The sequence below is a fragment of the Plectropomus leopardus genome, chromosome 18 (genome assembly GCF_008729295.1).
Source record: "Plectropomus leopardus isolate mb chromosome 18, YSFRI_Pleo_2.0, whole genome shotgun sequence".
NCBI classification, from domain to species: domain Eukaryota; kingdom Metazoa; phylum Chordata; class Actinopteri; order Perciformes; family Serranidae; genus Plectropomus; species Plectropomus leopardus.
In genome coordinates, this window is record NC_056480.1 from 17314070 (window position 1) to 17334335 (window position 20266).

The 20266-nt window shown below is 37.8% G+C and overlaps 1 protein-coding gene across 1 annotated transcript; it reads left to right on the forward strand.

The window, feature by feature from the left end:
* The first annotated feature begins 12317 nt into the window (after positions 1-12317).
* LOC121958089 (interleukin-6-like) lies at positions 12318-15530 on the forward strand. The gene is made up of 5 exons (XM_042506956.1): positions 12318-12378; positions 12462-12655; positions 13602-13700; positions 13799-13942; positions 14832-15530. Exons 1-5 carry the CDS (start codon positions 12363-12365, stop codon positions 15066-15068), a joined length of 690 nt encoding a protein of 229 aa, XP_042362890.1. The 5' UTR covers positions 12318-12362; the 3' UTR covers positions 15069-15530.
* The last annotated feature ends 4736 nt before the right edge of the window (positions 15531-20266 follow it).

Genomic DNA, 20266 nt, shown 5'->3' on the forward strand with positions numbered 1-20266 from the left:
GAGGAGGGAGAGAGAGAGAGAGAGAAGAAGAGGCAAGAACGTGGTGGCCTGAGAAAAAGGCACAAAGAGAAAGGCAGGATAAAGAGGAGTGGAGAGAGAGTGGTGAGAAACCAGCTGGGCGGCGATGAAAAGACGAGAAAGGAGAAACTGAGCACAGACAAAAAGATGGAGCAGAATCTAAAGGGACAGAAAAGTGAGGTGAGGATTGCCATACTAAAATGAACAAGAAAGTATAACACAATATGACAGATAAGGTCATATATAAAAGATCAGAGGCGAGCTAATGGTGATCTGTGCACTTTTTGGTAACTGCACTGCCTTTTGGATCCAGACTGAAATATCTCAAAACTATCAGATGTAACACAATACGTTTTTATATGAACATTAATGGTCCCCAGAGGATGAATTCAAAAGACTTTGGTGACCCCTGACTTTACATCCGGCTGCATCATTAGGTCGAAATGTCAAATCGAACCGAATACCTTGCTTCATGAAGCACCTACCTTCTAAACATCAGCATGTTGTTATTGTGAGCATGTTAACGTAGCTGAAAGCACTGCTATGCTTACACCCTTACAGAGATGCTAGCATGGCTGCAGCCTCGAACTTTTCCATCCATCTATTCATTTTCAGATCATTTCCTCTGTAGCAGTGCAGATAGCTGAATTGGACAATTAAGATTGTTTTCTATGTGACATAAACACACCAACATGTCAGAGAGCTCCTGGGTGACGGGCTGTACAACTGACAAGACCAGACAAATCAAAGTTTCCAGTTTTATATCATGAAAGCTGAGGAATCATGAAGGAAGACGTAACTGGCAGCCATTAAGAGGGCTCACATAAACATCCATTGTCAACCAAAACAGACTCGGGTCCCTCAAGTCAAGTCACACTTCGGTCTGAATAATTAACTGCTCTCATACTCATATAATGGTATAATTATGATACTCATGAGCCCATGTGTTTGGTCTTGCATTTTGATAGTCATTATAGGCCTGGATTTAGAACACTAGAAAAGTACTTTTACTCATACTCCTACTAATTAATCACTTTTATGTTAGTTTGAGGGTTGTGGTGTCATTTAAGACAACCCAAAGTATGATTCAAGGCCAGTCAGGGCAACTCATTTCCCATATCCTGCCTTCGATTACCAGAAAGGCTGTGAATTTAAAAAGAAAGGATGAAAAATGAAGCTTACTCATGCTTTTGCACTGTACAGACCACAAAATGGACAGCCCCTTTTCTCCAAACACGGATGGTGGCGATATTGTGACATCACATTGACTTAGGTAATGTAGGGTCAGCTTGCATCTGCAGAGCAATGATATTAGTATTTTAGTGTATGAAGCCGAAAATATAAAATGTGAACCTGCACTGCGGGACAAGATGAGACTCCAAAAGTTTTGCTTCCAAACATAGTAGAAACATGTAATGGACTTCAGAGTGATATGGATCAATTTCTGCAGAGACAATTAAAAAGCCATTAGATGATAAATACTTAGCATATACCACAGTAATTCATACTCATGTATATTCATATAAACATAAAGTCAAACTCGAGTCTAAACACTCACTTGTGTGTTCACAGAGGCCTTAAAGCAAGTTCTGTTCATTGTGAGGGTCATACATTACTGCTGTAATGCGTGGAAAAAGCACAGGGCTCTCCACACTGTTGCCTCAGGGTGTCTGTCTCTCAGAGGGGACTGAACTTTCTCTATATCATATCCATGCTGCGTGACTGCCATCTAGCGGTGATCATGGTAAACTGCAGACTTGAGGGGCCAGGGACACTAGCATGAAACAATTAGGGTTTTTTTTTAAGGTCAGACAATATAGGCACTGTTTTGGTCTTGTTGGAAACACCTTGAATTTAATCCTTCAGTTTCACTTTCAACCTCAAAGAGGTATGTACACTATGCTGCAATATTTTGTAATCATTGCAACTGATCTGATCAGCTTTTTGTTTTTAATGCTTTTGATGATATGATTTATCAGAATATGTCATCCATCCATCCATCTATCCATCCAGTTTATATACTTTATTGAAAGAGAGCACAAGTTGAACTTCCAGTTGATGATAACCTATTTTTTGCATAGCAATCCAACATGGTAAAAAATAAAATAAATAAATAAAAGCAGCCAAATAATAATTAATGAAATTATTTAATATTAATATAAAAGAAAAGGCCAACCTATTTCTTTCAAAATACATAATTATTTAGTCAGCTGAACATCCGGTTCATTATGTCCACCTGTCAGGGCTGTACCTGTATTTTATGAATTCTGTATCTGGCCAAATTTAATGACCAAAGTTAGATTAAAAGGTTGGCAACTGGGACCCAGAAGTCAATTAGTGTTTCTAATTTTATATTTAGAAATTTGAGGGGGGGGGGCTGTTTTACTGGGTTATTTTGTGAACCTGATATAAATGAGGTTCACTACAGAAATCATTGTTTTGTGGTGGTCAAAAACCTAGATATGAGAGCTGAAATACTGTAGTTTATATTGTGTTCACATCATGCATATTCATCATAGATTTAATTAAGTCTAATTTCAGCATATGAGTGCTGGCTGCACTGGATTTAACAGTGTTTTTATTTTGGCCATTGGGGGCAATATTGTAAATCAATGAGCAGAACTGCTTCATGGTAATACTGGAATTTCAGGATTTTTGCATTAGTGTGGTGAAGTGCCTTGACTTGACTCATTTTGTCACTGCATTAGCCAAAAACAGACATTCCCATCTGGTTATTACGATGGTTTCTCAAATGAATTCTTGGAAAATGTAATGTCATGGTACATATATTGATATTGATTTGTTGATATTGGTATTATATTGATATATAAATCAAATTTGATATATTGTATGTTTTTGTTCAATTTCTAAAGAATTATTTTACAGAGATATTTGAAATGTGAAATTGCGTGTTAGCTTAGTATCACATCTTTTTTGTAAATACAATGACTCATATTAATAAACTGTATGACATCTACAGTATGCCACAGTGCATATAGCAGAGCACAAACAGAGAATATGGTGACACACTAAGATGATATATATATATATATATATATATATATATATATATATATATATATACATATACACAACATGATGTATTTTTTCATAAAAAGTCATTAAATTATGTGCAAAATTCTCTGCAGCCTTATTTTGACCGATAAGGATGCAAATGCTGAATAAATTCATTCTCAAAGTATTTATACCAGGGGCGTCCAAACTTTTTTTGAATTGGGGCCAGATTAGATTTCTCTGCATAGTTCCAGCTTGATACATATCTGACTTTATAGTAGTCCTGCCAGTTTGAGGTAAACGGAAGATCTTGCTTATTTAACCAACAGTGTGGCGAAGCTGAGGGCCGTTTATCCGTCTGAAACCTGGAGTGAAATCACTTTTCTTGTACTCCTTTCAGACGCCTTTAACGAGTGTTTAGTACTTTGAACCTTTATTTAATTGGTGCAATTTCTTTCAAAAACATTGGAAAAAAGACCATGAGCAATTTAATAAGAAATGTTCCACAAATTGCAATAAATGAATAGATTTAGCGAATTATTTTTAAAAAAATTTTAGGGGAAAATGTCTCGGGCAAAAAAAGAAGAAAAAAAATGGGTACAACTATATTTACAGCTAAGTATTATAATTACACCTTTAAAATTATTTTACAGAATTATTATATTTCAAGCTATTTTTCCAAGACATTTTCTTTCTATTCTTCTTTTTAAATTTAAACAGATTTTATCAAATCAAGCCAATTTGCTCAGGTTTCAAAGGCTTAAAATTGCTCCACAGGCCAGACTTGGGACATGGCTGATTTTACAAACTGTCCACTGTTACACATGTTCACCTTAACAATACTGGTTAAATCATTTTTGCACAAAGTTTGCACAAAATGAGCAGAATTCCCCAGAATTTAAGTATAGCTGCTAATGAAAGAACAAAAAGAGGATCTGACTAATTCAGACACCATTTTTTTTTCCCTTTCTGAGGATGTAGGCTAATTATGATGGTGTTGCCTTTGAAGGGATTGGACATTAAAGGGAAAGACCAAGTGGGAATTTGATGGATCTTACCCAATTTTTAACCACATAGGATATATATCTATATTATATGTAAAAAAAAAAATATATATATATATATTTTTTTTTTTTAAGCGATGCAAGTGAATGAAAAAAAACAAGAGAAGATATGGGATTACTGAGCAATTTGATCCCCCCTTTCTTAGTCATAAAAATTTTACAGGAAGCATAAGAGAAACAAAAACTAAACAGGAAGCTGGGAGGGACGTCAGCCAAGGCGCCACCGGTACAAATATGCTGAATAATGTTTTGAAGGATGTAATCAGCATTAATCCTTTCTGCTACATTGAACCTGAACATGGTTTAGCCTCTGTTCATTGACGAATGTGTTCTGTTGTTTTACTCTTCTGACTCACATTCCCGTAATAATAGTGAAAGGAGTGTCCCTGCATGTAGCTGCCTAACACAGCAAGGAGATTGTCTGGACTTGTGCCCTTTGACCCCAAGACCAATTTTTTTCTACAGAAGCAATATAGTAGCAAGGGAAATTGAGTAAGCTTCTCAAAACCTGTGACGATTTAGCTTCCACCAAGCTTGTTTGTTCAGGATATCCTCATTGCCTTTGCAGTAAGAGTGACACTCTCACTGCTTACTGTACAGTCTGTCATACTGTAGTCACCACAAGGTTCAAAATACTGTATGTGAGGTGCTCTTGTTCACTTTTCTTATATTCAGACACTATTCTTTATATTGTAAAGATGTTAGCTTGATAGTGTTCATAAGCCTTCGGGTGATGGGACCATTTTGGCTCTGTCTAGGTTTGGTAAAATAACAGCAATGTATTATAGATCCAACACTATGGAGAATTATTTGGCACCAAAGTGCTTTACTAAAGGTCTTATGTGTCATTTTTTGTTATTATTCAGGTATTTCAATTTAGACCTTGAGGAGAGATTATTTTAGACAACAGTTTGTGTTATTTGCCAAAAGATTCAGACAAACATTACAGATTTGAGAGCCTATAATATAATTTTAACATTTGAACTCATGTGTCAAGGACATAGAGGAGGAATCTAATCAGCAGATTTTAAACCCATCTGAAGTGACAGTGCTAACTACTGACCCACCATTAAGTAATTTGGTCAAACACAAAATTGCAGAAATGAGAGTGAGCTAATGCTTTTGGCTTACCAGACTTTCTTCCTAAAAAAGAAAACACACAGTAACAATGCATGTATTAAATTCATGATTGTGCCTCAGTGCATTATAGGTTCAGAATTGGAAAAGGCATTTTCCAGATTTTTATTGCAAAGACACATTTCATAAAATTTTGCTCCATTTCCCAAAACTCAACACACACAAATACGAAACTGCACATTTATCTTCACAATATTAAACATCAGAATGCTTTAAAACCTGTTATTGCAGTGTATAATGGCACTTATGGCTTTCCCTCAAATAGACCTCTTACATGATGTGCATAACATAAAGACACAACACAAGTATACATTTTTACATTTCTAATGCTAAATGTACTGTGGAAGTGAAAAATTAAATGTACTGTAATCATCGACTGGACTTGCACCAGACACTATTTGTCCCCCTCCCCATCCCTTCCTCTTCTCTTCTGGTATTTGTGGATCTATTAGTCTAAAACAGGGGTGGGGGACCTTTTTCCTACCGAGGGCCATCTCAGTTTATATTAAGTCTTCCAAGGGCCACACTACATTTATGGACACATATGATGCAACGGTTATAGGTTTTGATAATATGAAAAACCACAATTGTCGCGGTTTCACGATTACTACAAGTGAATTAAACTCCTTCAAACACTCTCCTTTCTGTGTGAGGTTTCAGCTTCTTAGCTATTAATTCACTCACCACAAAACTTGGCCTCCTGACATTGTCTCTGTCAGTCTGTGGTCTTGAAAGCTGATTGTTGGGCACCCCAACTCCGACGAAGAGTTCATTTTATCAAAACGCATTTGTCCTTTCAGCTCCTCCAGTTTAGCATGTTTCGAGCTGTAACGACGCTCGAGACTGGCCTTCATCACTGCCAGCGTCACGCCGCAAACTAGGCAAAGTTTGCCTTTTACTTCGTCTGTCAATCATCGTCTGTCCATTTCTCCTGGAAAACGCGGTATTTTGCATCCAACTTCCTTTCCTTGGCACCGGCCATGATGCATTTCAATTGTGAATCAATCCCCGATGTTGTCGCGCGATGGCACGTAACCTCACGTGTTGAGTTCACTGACCCTGAACCTGACTCGGACCCCCGATATGCATAGGTCTCAGTGTTATCTTAGGAAAGTAATTGCTATCGACATTTTTTATATATATATTTATTTTTATAATTGCGTGGCGGGCCTGATAAAATGGTCTCGTGGGCCGTACACCGTTCCCCACCTCAGGTCTAAAACATGGGATCTGCCCCACTGCCCTTTTGTCTATCGTTTCCTGAGGTTCTGCTTGGTGTGTATGAGTGATTTTGACTTTCAGTGTTTCCAAATGGGGAATTTAAATATGATCAAAACTCTGTCCACAAACAATCTGCAAGAAATATTGATGTGTTTGATCAAAATTAAAATTGTGACACATTAAGGAATAAGTTCAGTTTTATTTTTTGTTTTTTTAAACTCCGAAATATCGCCAGAACTTCTGCCTAAAAGTATAACAGAGTGAATATCCATGCTTTTACCCCTTCCCACTTGAATTAGTGTAACTCCTAAATTTTTTAAGTTTGCAATGCATGACTTCAATTTGCTCAGAACTAGGCAGGAAGGCTGTTGATAAAAGATATCACCATCTTTCCAGGCCACTTACAAAGGCTCCTGTGCATTTCAGAATCTACTTCAAGATCCTCTGATCACATTCAAAGCCCTCCATGGCATTTCTGATTGTTAGTAGCTGATTGCTCTGTACCAAGATTTTTCAGATCATATGACCTTTCAGATCATATGACCTTTTGCTCTTATACAGTGATTATATATACTACTTATATATATATATACCACGATCCACGCTCAGTACAAAGGGAGACCATGCCCTTACTGCTTTAGCTCCAGCACTACGGACTTGCCTCCGTCTGTGTGGTCAGCTGAGTCTGTGCCACATTTAAAAAACTGGCAAAATCCCGTAAGCTCATGCAGGACAACCACTGCTCAACCTGGCTTAGTTTTGGCAAGGTGCTGGAAACATCAAAAAGTCCAAACTTGTAAAAGGAATTTCAGCACACTTAGGCCTTCATCTATGTAGTGCTTCACTTTGTTCTGAGCTTTTATCAGAGTATACATGAGTCAACATTGAGCTGGCAGGTGAAAGTAGCCCGTCTCAGTCTAATCACTGGCCGTATGCAACAGCACCTGTGCACTACCAAGTGGTAGAGACTCCGCCTCTAGATGTAGAGCAGGGGCTGGAACAAAATAAAAACAGAAAAACATATGTAAAATCAAGTTCCTTCTAAATTAGCTGCATTTTTTAATATATATATAAATTTGTTGCTTGTGATTCCTTTTGGTTTTATTTTTCTTTTAATTCTGTTATGTTTTTCATATATCTAGAGTTGAGTATCTTTTTCCATATTATACACTCCACAATTACCTGTTTCCATGCTGATTTATTATACATTTTTATTATTAACTGAATTATTTAAACTATTTATTACAAAGAAAAGTGAAAGTGTTTCTTGAGCTCTCCAGCTGGACGACAAATGTCCAGGATCGGTACTTCCCAATAACATCAGACAGAGCACTGAGCTATTCTAAAGTCTCAAATTGTCCTCCGAAAGTACATGAACTCTCCATGCTTAAAAGTGGTACCAAGCATATTGTTACATCATCTTCCACAGAACAGATACTGCATCAACTAGTATGGAGGATACTTTTGTTTTATTTGACCCAATTTGGGAGTTCTCCAGTTTGATTCCCATGAGTAATCCTAATACCCCGGGGGGAAGTTACACATCAAAAATAGTCAAAACAAGCCAATTTTTTTAATATAACCCAATATCACGATCACAATTTGCCTCAGGGGGCTCCCCAGATGGACAGACGTGCAAAAGAAGTCGTGTGCAGAAGAGAGAAGAGGAACCAAGCTTGGCCACATCTAGACAAAAATACTCAGGTGCAAAACAAATCAGTAAATTTGTTTCTCTTTCTGTGAGGGCAAATTTTGATCTACAAGATCTTCATCAAGAGTGTACAGAACTGATCAACATATAAATAACAATATAGACCATCCGTATGACAAAATGATACACTGAATGAGAACATTTGTAAAGAATGGAGCAGGAGGACGTTAGCGGCATCCGTGTCTAGACTACACAAAAACACAAATATCGAAAGTGAAGTGCATCATTCACACAGATAAGAGAATGAACAAAAAGAGGGGCAGAGAGACGAAGAGGAGACTGAATCTTCTGGAGAGTGGAAATCCTTGTCCAACATTTGGAGTGTGGACAGTGAGGAGAGAGAGGTCCCAAAATGGTTGATGGTCTAGCCCCGAGAAGCTTCAGTTTAAGGGAAAGAGGAAGGGAAGGAGAGAGAGAGAAAACGAAAGAGAGCAGTGTTTGTGGGACACAAACAACAGAGGGTTATTAAGACGTAGTGCCTCAAAGTTAATATTATTCTCATCTGCAGGACAATTGGCCTAAATTATACATTGAAACTGAAAATAAGAAACCAATTGAAAGTTCAGGCAATGAGATGACTTTTGAGTTTGGATTTAAAGGCCACAAAAGAGTCAGACTGTCTGATGTCCATAGAAAGCTTATTCCAGAGGATGGAGGACACGATGGGAAAAAGCTCTGTCCTGCTGACTTCTTTTTCACTCTGAGGGCAGACAGGAGCACTATATTCTGAGAGCGGAGGGCCCTGGATAGAATAAAACGTTTTAAGAGATCAGACAGGTAGGAGGGGCATGTCCATTTACAATTTTGTAAGTCATCAGAAGCACCTTAAAGTCTAATCTGATGTGGACTGGGACCCAATGAAAGAAATCTTAAACTGGTGTATTATGGCCCAATTTTCTGGTTTTAGTTAGAATTCTTGCTTTAGCTTTTGTAACCATTTGAAGACTTCTTGGCAGGTCTGAAAGTTAACAATAATCCAGTCTTGATGATACAAAGGTCTTGGAGAACTTTTTAATGTGCTGGTCAAAAAAAATGGGATGTAATAATGTATGGTCAAGAAGGGCTCATCAGCATCTCAGTTTTTTCTGAGTTTAGGAGCAAGAAATGACATACAGTTTTTCACAGCAGACAAGCAGGCCTCTTATTTAATAATTTCAACTGATAAACTATCTTTATAAAAAAAAAAACATACAGCTGGCAGTGGAAATTCATTCCATAATTGTGTATAAATTGGTCTAGAGTTGAGATGTGTAGAGAGAAAAACAGAGGGACGATAACAGAGCCCTGAGCTACTCCATATTTCATACCAGAAAATATCAGTGTCAAATTATTAAAGGAAACAAACTGTGTTTTTTCAGAGTGGTGAAGCTGTGACCACGCAAGTGCCAGGACAGAGATCGTGTATACAAAATACACTGATCAATAGTGTCAAAAGCTGCACTGAGATCCGATCGTACAAGCAACAAGGTGGAATCTGAATCTATAGTAAGGTAATCATTACAACTTTAGTAAGCACACCTTTTGTGGAGTAGCAGGTCCCGAGAGCAGGTCGAAATAGCGGGAAAAGATTAGGCTACTATTCAATGTATGGTCTCAACGTTGTTGAGACACCACTTTCCAGTACTTTTGAAAGGACTGGAAGATTAGAGACTGGTTAATAGTTATTTAAAGACCCCGGATCAAGGTGTGTTTTTCTTAAGTAGAGATTTAACCACAGTTAGTGGTACAATGCAGGTCATAGTAGCTCCAGTGAAATCAATTACATTACAAAGCTTCTCACAGAGCCTGCGGAGTAAATGATCACACATGTTCCAGTGCTGAATTGAAGGGAAGCAGCGTAGTTTGCATAATTAGTATGATAGAAGAATGTGAGGAAAGAAAGAAAGTTATGAAAACATTACTAAAAGTTGGTGGAGGAAGACGGAGTCACTTCTGGATCAGCAACAATAACTGGCACCATGGAAACGAAATTTATCAGGATTTTTCATGGGAATGAAAAAACATCAGAGGATTTACGTCTGTTATTTTCCCGGAGATGTGTTCCAGGAAAGGGAAGGAGACGAGAAACCCTGCTGCAGCTTGCAGGATCACATACAGGAAGGACACAGTGCATGGTGGAAGGTTACATGGTACACTGATAGCTCAAATTATATATTAAATCTTAAAACCTCCTCAAAATTATATCTGGCATGAACTGGAGATGTGTGTGAGGATTACTGTAGTCATACAGATTTCGCTAGTCAATACCCTGGCGGCAACTGAGAAACAGTTTATGCAATAATTAAATCTTAGCATTTTTGGACTAATATTTCCAGTCTACAACCACATTACGGGCTCTGTGTGGGTGTATGTATGTATGTATGTAGGCACAGTGGTGGCTCACAGTGACAATGCCAACATTTACATGTTTGCCATGTTTTCTATCTTACTTCAGAGTGTCAGCAAGCTAATAACTGCTATTGGCACAAAACACAAATGGCAGCTACATTACACCATTTCCCATTCAGGCAACAAAGTCAGCTCATATTTGTGTAACCACAACTACGTCACTTTAAACATTGACTGGATTTATTGTTTTTTCTAGGTTAAGGTTTCAGAAGAGACATTATCAGATCTATATGAAAAGCATCAGGCACAGTGTAGGTGACTGTATATTATTTGATGTAAATAAAGATTAGAAAAAATGACTTGGAAATATTATTAGCATTTTAATGAAGTCATTAGTGTGCAAACACAGCTGCCCTCTTGTTTCACAAGTAAGTCCTACAAGTTGCAATTTTGTGATCATTCCCAAAGTGAGAAAGCTCTTTAAATCTAATGTGTAATTCCAGAGGTCCACATGGCTCACTATCTGTATTTCATGCAGCTGAGAACGTCATACACACCTGAAACATCAAATAAAATAATAAAATCTGCTATTCTACATGTTTCCAATAGATATGTGAGGGGTTTTATGGAATCACAATAAACTTACTGATAACTTAATTTTTAGATGAGCTCAATTACCACTTTTTCGGAGCCTTGTTTTTCAGCATGCCGGCAAATTTTTGCTTCCACTCATCACCACGTCTACTGTATGCATGTATTTTGCTTGCTCAACACCACGATGCCTCTTTGTTAAGAATCATGTGTTTCCGCTTTACTTGGTGATCCACATACTATGACGCAAAAACAAAAACTATGGCGCTGAACAGGTTAACTATCAAACTCGTTCATGGAAAAATCTAGTATTGTGAATAATGTTGGAAGTGGAACATGACACAGAACATCACAGTGAAGAAATAACAAGAAAATCACTGATTTCATGAGACAAAAGAGAGGCCCTACTTCACCTTGTATTATTTTACGGCTCAATGTGAGATATTGATCATGTCAGCTGGTCACGTGAGGTCTATCTATCTATTTGTCGATCTATCTATATAAATATATTTGTATATATGTGTGTTTGTGTGTGTATGTATGTACATATATATATGTGTGTGTGTGTGTGTATATATATTACACACACACACACACACATAGTATTATAGTATATGTACTTGTATATAAGCTACTATAGAGTTTACTGCACCGAATCCCTGTGTGTACTTAAAATGAAAAATCATTATTATTTATTATTATTTATTTACTATTTATTAATTGAATCTAAACTAGGTGTAGGCCCGCGGGTCATTGGAATATTGCTAGGCAAATTTATGGTTTTGAGTGGGTTTCCCTTTAAAATATTTGGCTGAAAATATCATAGGGATTTTTTTTTTTTACCCCAGAATTATGTAAATACTGACTGGTCCGTGTGTGTGTGTGTGTGTGTGTGTGTGTGTGTGTGTGTGGGTGTGTGTGTGTGTGTGTGTGTGTGTGTATGAAACGCGCTTTTCTATTTTTCCAAGAAATGATGAAAGAACACTCTAATTTCAACCAGGGAGCAAAGATGAAAAACACACTGCAGCTAGAGTAAATTTGTTTCATTTTGATGATAACCATTTGTTATCTTTATTAAAATCACAATCAACCACAGGAGGGATCCCGGACCGGATGCTTGACGCAAAGTCTTAATTCCGTGTCTGCTGCAGGGAGGTATTGGGAAATCCCTCCAGTCTGAAGTATATAAAATGACAGCCCATCGCACTGACAGAGCAACTGCCTCTGGCCCTCTCGGCATCACTCAAGACTCAACAAGTGCCTCCCCGCAGCGCAACATGCCCTCTACACTCAGTAAGTGATCCGCATCCTGTGGTGCGCACGTTTCCTGCGTTTCTTCCTCTTTCCGTTGATTCACGCTTTCCCTCTCCGCACAGACGCGTACTTGCTGTCTGCAGTGATGCTGGCTGCTTTGCTGCTGTGCGCCCCAGGAGCTCCGCTGGAAGACGCGCCCACCGAAAGCCCGGCAGGTGACCCCTCAGGTGAGGAGGAGCTGGACTCCTCTGACCTGCTGAGCAACTTAGAGGTCTGGGACAAGATCCTTCCCACAACCAAGCGCCACGAACAGCAGGTAAGATAATGATAATTCTGGACATTTTTCCCCAGAGGTTTTTATTTTATTTTAAATCTAATCTTGGAAAAACACAGCTCACCTGGTATTTGGACTTAGACTGAGATACTGGAGCTGAATTGTTATCAGTGGTGAAAAAAACCACATCTGCACACTGAAATCCATGTAAAAGTAATGTTTATCATGTTAAACATAGATAATCATGTTAACATGACTTTTGCACAGATCTGGCTGTGCGGATGTGCTTTCTTTTTCACTGTTAAATTATAAATCTACTAATTTCTTTCAATTTGTGGTACGTTTCTTATCAAGGTGCGCCTTACCTTTTTTTGCCATATTTTAAAAATAAATTAAACCAACTTGCTCGGGGTTTAAAGGTTTAAATACTTGTGAAAGGTGCTTGAGCCCAAATTGATGTTGATCCAGGTTTTAAAGGGTTAAGCTGTTGTATAGGATGGTATAAACCGTCAATATGCGAGTAAAGAAGTGGCATACTGATACACTTTGGTTTCTTATTTTGCAGTGAATATTAACATCAGTCTTGTTTTAATGTGATATGGATGGACATGTGTTAGGCAATTCATTGTTCTTCAGATAGGCTGGGTGTCCTTTTTTCTTAAAATGACAAATATACAGCTTTATTTAAAGGACATCATTAATTAAAAAAAAATACTGGGAAAAAGCTGTCTCAAGTTTGGGGGAGACTCGTGTACTAGCATGACAAGGTTGGTATCAAATGATATCTTAGTTTGTCTGATTTCACAAGATGCCACTATGAGCACCACTGCATCTTAAAGACAGTCATGTTGGCCTCCAGTGATTTTCGTCAGGAGTCAGGCTCTGCAGGGGTCTGCAATTGTATTCGGGTGGCCACTCCTGGAGCAGGTGTCTGATAAACCAAATTCTTGACCTCCATCCTTCTCTTTTATCATTTCTCCTTGTTCAGTTTGAAGATGAGTTCCAAAATGAGGTGAAATACCATTTTCTGGATCACTACAAAATCTCGTCTCTCCCAGCTTACTGTCCCCCCTCCAACTTCAGCAAGGTAACCTGTCTCCGCTCGTCAGCCTGTTACACTGACAAAAGAAACTGGGTGATGAGGTTAACTTGAGCACTGACGGGGACTTTCTTTCCTCTCTCCAGGAGGCATGTCTCCACAGGTTTGTCTCAGGCCTGCTCACCTACAGCGTTCTTCTCATGCACGTGGAGAAGGAGTACCCCGGCAGCCTGATCTGCTCAGAGGTCAGACGCTTCAGCGTCATCCTGATCAACCAGATCAAAGAAAAGGTGAGTCTGAGATGCTGCATACTCTTCTTTCAAATTTCAGTTTGTTGCTGCATTAATAGACTTTAATGGCCTTTGTATTGGCCTTGCTTTTGTCTTTGCTTTTTTTTTTTTAATCTGACTTACTTCTTCATTATCTTTTCCACTAGAGGTGGGAAATGTATTTAGATATTTTATTTCAGTGAAGCAATATTTCACCTACTTTGAAGAGGGGCTGCAACTACCATTTATTTTCTCAGTTGATTCATCTGTTGGTTATTTTCTCGATTATTAGATTGGTTGTTGGGTCTTTAAAATGTCAAAAAATGGCGAAAAATGTCCATCAGTGTTTCCCAAAGCTCAAGGTGATGTCCTCAAATGTCATGTTTTGTCCACAAGCCAAAGATATTCAGTTTATTGTCACAGAGGAGTAAAGAAACCAGAACATATTCACATTTAAGAAGAATATGAACTTTTTCTTTAAAAAAATCTCAAAAGAATAAATGTACCAAATTATTTGACACTTAATTTGGTAGAAGACAAATAATCTGTTAATCTTTGCAGCTCGACTTTGTAGACTGTTAGGTAGTTGGCAAAGCTACATACTTCATCAATTTTGTATGTAATTTTCAAAGTAACTAGTCATTGCAGCTAGCAAATATATGTAGTTGAGTAGAAATGACATCATCTTCAGAAATGTTAGGAGTGGAAAAAGCACTGTTTGGAAATACATCAATAAAGTACTTCAAAATGGTACAGCTCACTAATTGAGAAAATGTACGTGGGTTCATCCCACCTCCAGTTATACCTTAATTAGGTATTTGTCCTATTTTTAAAAAAATAAATTTTTAGGTTTACTATTATGATAGAGGACTGCTTAGTCACATCACATCACCGTCACTTCTGCCCACAGATGAAGAACCCTGAGCGGGTGACGGCAGTGACCAGCAGCCAGGAGGCGCAGCTGCTGAAGGCCCTCGAGAACCCCAACACTTTCCACAGAAAGATGACTGCACACAGCATCCTGCAGCAGCTCCACTACTTCCTACTCCACGGCAAAAGACAAATTGCTAAAAGAGAGAGGACCAGAGGAAGTTCGGTCTTCAGGACGATGGAACCTGTCAGTTTCTACCAAACGCTGAAGAGATGAGAGTATTTAAAACCAGTTATGGCGAATACCTCAGGGAATTTGTGTGGCGTAAACACTGCAACTGTCGTCACACTTGGGTGGTTTTTGTTTGTTTTTTTATGGGAGGGTGATGAAAATGAATGCTGAGTGCAAAAACTGTATTTACAGTATAGTTACAATCTATGATTGTGTACATCCTAAAGGCCTCATGGCAACAGTCCACTGTCGCATAACTTATTTAACCTATTTATACTTGGTGAAAAGTGTTATTTATTGGTTATGGGAAAACCCATGATTGTGGGCATCCTACACTAAAAAATATTTTTTATTTATGATTCTAGTGTTGATTAATGCATTGTTAGGACTGCATTGCTTTTTATACAAGAAAACATTTTTTGTGAAGTAATAATACAACATATCTTTGTGAACAGTGAGCTTACACCAACAGTATTCTTAATTATTTATTCAAAATTACATTTATTTATTTACAACTATTAATGTTATTAAACTGAATTTGTTATTGAGTGGGATGACACGTGACCAATTGGTGATTGGAAAAAATAAAAATGTATTTGTCAAAATATAAAGCAAGTTTGTTCATTTCGACAACACACACAAGAAGTGTCATTGCAGGGTTGCCTCATATCTTAAACCTGTATGTTATTGAATGACTCTGACCTGTCTCCTTATGTACGTGTTTCATAAGAGACTTCTCACACTTGAGGAGAAAAACAACAACAGAAAAGTGTTGATGTAATAATCATTATTTCAGAATTTTGTCTGGATTTTCGTCATTTCTTTCAGCAGATTTTCAACCATTTTTTGCAATCACGCCCCAGTATGGTTGTTTTAAAAGGAACAGTGCTAAGAAATAAGTTTCATCTAGAAGTGAGGATTGCAGATTGAAACCAGCCGAAACTTCTCCTGTGTGCCAAACACGAAATCACGGTTAGAATTCCCTGTTTTCATTGCTCATCAGGTTTGTGCAGAGTCGAATTATCCCCAGAGGTCTCCCAAACACACGCACCCAGCGATTTACACAGCTAAAACACTAAATAAAGCCACTTAAAGTTGAAAAATTAGTGTTTTCCAAACGCTGTCTCCCTCGTCACGGAGGGAGCGCGAACTACAGCAACCAACACGAAAATGCAAAGGAATGGCCCTTTCTAGAGCCGCAGTGACATGACGGCGAAACGTGAATTTATCGGACGAGGACTTGCTAATTATTTAGATTATTTAGGGCTCAGATTATTTAGAAGACAACATAGTAATTATATTGTATTCCATTTATGCCAGTATATGACCTTACATCCTACACACCGGACATTAAATATTTAGTATCAACGCGACCCTTCATGAGACAAGAGTGACATTTCTTTATGGATTTATTCTCAGCAATCTTAAATTACAAATAAAAAGAGAAGGAAAAACTTGGAATGAATGGCATATCCAAACATCGCTGTCACACGTTCCCAACAAAACACAGACACAGAGTCCAGTCAACACTACATCACTTCAGGACGACGTCTTCCAGCTCGTTAATCCAAATATCTTCTGTTCATGGAGCCGACGACCTACGCGTGTGTGGCCGTAAACGGTACGGCCACACATCACGATCATTCATTACTTCTCTGACGTTGGACAACATGAATGTTAAAGGAGAGCGAAGTGAAAAATAATGTCCATTTCCTGGATTTCCAATGACAGCTGGGTCACGTGGTCTTGATGATGGGGGGGCGGCTGTGTGGAGACATTCTTTAGCCCCATAACAAACTACAGGATTTAAAAAAGAAAAAAAGGTTAAACTCAACTCAAGAAACTCATTTCCAGCTGCAAGTTATAAAAAAGTATTTGAGTCATCATACTTAGCACGCTTACTACTACAGCCAAAAATAGTTAAGATTTAGACAAAAGGATGTGCAACATCTACAGGTGTAAAATGTTTAGGAGTGAAATCATCATCATCATCGTCATCATCAGGGAAGTTTACAGTAAAAAAAGAAGGAAATATAAACTGGTTGAGCTTTGTTTCTTACAAGCCAACTGTGCAGTTCACTCATTATGGAGTGAAATCCAAAAAGATAAACCTGCAAACACTGAAGTACACAGCAGGAGGAGAAACTGAGGATTCTCCTAAAGATGTTGGCTCCTTTTTTTTTTTTTTTTTACATTTCATGACACACTTTGTGACTGTGTGAATATTTGCGTAGATAGTATTACAAAACTGAGATTTTCATGATACAACCATCTCTTTTAGTTGGACAAACATTGTATTCCTGTGCTCTACGACTACTGTGAAAAAACTTTTTTTTTTTTCAAATAAAAGTATGTGTAAAAAGTATTCCTTTTCAAATTACTAAAATAAAAGGGAAATTTTCCATCAAGCTGATTTTCAATAATGTAGATAAGCAAACATACACAGTATGATAACAGGCTATTTTTATATTTATTTGCATATCGTCTATTTGTATATCTCTGCAACCCTTCAGTAGCTGTATGTCAGCATATATTTTTTCTCTGGTTTTATGTAATTGTCATCCTTTTTTTTCAATAAAAATTTAATATTGTGCATTGGAGACTTTGAGTAAAAGGGGAAAGTAACTTTTAGATGTTTGTAAGTGTTTTTTTTTCTATGTAAATTAAAAATATCAGACAGAAAATAGCAACAATCTTAAAAAGATGCGGCTTAATAATTTCCCCTTTGAAACTATGAAAAACAGTAATGTCAAAAAAAATTTAAACTTTTAATCTTTATCAAATTCTCTACACTCTCAAAACGTACATCACCGCGTGTGTAATTACAGTCTTCACTTTCCTGCCAGTAATTAAAACAGCCACCAGTTTACAGTTAGCTCAACTATTCAAAGAATACAGGAAATATGTCTCTGTGGTGCAAAGCTGTGAAAACTCCCTTTTAGTTTCACATTTCACACCATATTATGTGCTGCTTTTGACACCACATACAGTATATAACTGTACAGCAAGCACAAATTTCACACATTTCTGTCCTCACCTCAACACTGTGGGTTCAGGCATTCCTGGATCTGCTCCTCGTTTAAAACCTGTGAATCAAAAACCAAAAATGAAGAATTTTAACATGCGGGTTTAAACTGTACAAAAGAAATACGATGTAAATATTTGACACAGCAAAAACAGAATCAAGTTCGTCCAAAATACTTCATTACGACTAGCTGCAAGAATCTAGTAAAGAAAATCATATTAGATATATAGTATGGCCCACAGCTTGGAAGTAAATACATCTGACCAACTGAATTTGTGACTATTCAGTTGTAAATGTTCTCTCAGCTGACAGTTGAGTTATTCTTTTTCACTGACTCATTTCAGTTTGTCAGCAGTTATCAATGCATCAAACTTGCAGATTTCATTTCTGTGGAGGGCCTGAAGGGCCCTGGTATTCACATGCAGCATATCCGATTACTGCCTCCACCTCACACACACAGCAAAGGGACAAAACACTCATTTCTCGAATATTTTTTTCTGGCTTCATTCACAGGTCATCAGCAGGGTCATCTATGATGCAACTGATTCTTGAGAAAACGACAAGAGATTCCTAGAAGACTTAAACGAACTTCAACTGACTACTCCCTAAATCTAGGGGTTTGTCGTGAGTAAAAATCTTCAAATCCTCACATCAGAAAAGTTGAGACCTATAAAAGATTGGAATTTTTATTTTACTGATTTATCACCAAAAATAACTTAATTGATAAGTTGTTTCCAAGCTATCAGGTCACGATGAAATATGCAGCTTCATTCAGACTGTGGCGCAAGAGCAAGAAATGATGTTAACATAATTCAGTCCTCAAGAAGTAACTGAGTTGCATAAGAGGAGTGCGTGTTCAAAAAAGGGAGAGACAGGAGAAAGTATGACGTCAGCATTGGTGTTTCCAATATGCTGAAGTCAGAGAAGATTCACTTACAGAGGGCAACTCCACCGGCTGTGACGCCAGAAATGCAAAAATCTTAACTTCCCCATTTTTACTCTAAAACCAGTATTTTAGTGCATTTGACACAAAAAAAATGTGCCCAGTCAGGTATTGGTGTAAAATTATTCATCTTGTAAGTCCAACTGCACAGGAATTATTTCTCAAGTAGTTCAAAATCAACTATATTCAACTTTTTTTTTGGCCAAGCAGACGGGAACTTGCACAGTCATTCAAAGTTATCTCTCCCTCTTTCACATGCGAGTATCAGAGCTAGAGCTCATGCATAGTTTCAACATCACATTTTTGCGGTCATTAATTGATTCAAATGTTCACCCACGTATTTATATGATTTTCACCTCAAAACTCATTGTACTAGGGGTTGACAGATATTGGTTTTTCAGGGCTGATACAGATATCAATTGTTAGTAATTAATTAGACCAATAACCGATATTTGGAACCGTCGTGCATTTACAGTAAAAGTCTAAATCTTAATATGCCAATATTCAGAGTTTAAATTATAACTCCAACACAAATCTTTGTTTATATGCCTTTAGCAAATGTTTAATTAAATCTATCATTTTCAACATCATGTACAGCAAGTTTTCAGTAGCTTTTTTTGTTGTTGTTTTAAGTCAGGTGAAAATTTGAATAAAAGAATAAAATTAACCCCCTGGGTTTTCCCCAGTTCCTCCCATGCTGACACTTTCTTTGCACTTTTTAATTGATTTGTTTAATCTGTATAAATCTGTAAAATGCAAATAAAGACAATCTTCAAAATGCCAAATATTGGCCCAATAGTTTCAAAGCTGAACTCTACAACCGATTAAAATAGCTACTAAAACTGACTTGGGACTGGAAACCGTGTTGACTTATGAGTTATTCATATAATATGTGCAATTATTACCGGTATGAGCTCACATTTACAACTAACAACCCACCCTGGAGAAGAAAAAGTCTCATAAAGCTAGTTTAGCTGAAGGCTAGTGTGCTAAGCTAACTGGCTAACATTAGCGAGGCATGTCTCCTCAGCACGCCGTGTCCCCCCTGCTCCTGTCGGAATACTGACCGAGGTACAGCACGGTTGGGATAAAACCCCATCGGATGACAAACTGGCCGCACTGGAACAGCTGCTGCAGCCGCTGTTTGGTCTCTTTGCTCAGTTTAGCCATGTGTTTATCCCGAACAGCGAGGACGCTGCTGACACCAAGGACGAGGAAGAGGAAGTGACGTAGAGGAATTGCTGTTAACTGACCTCATGCTTCCTCTGTCACAGA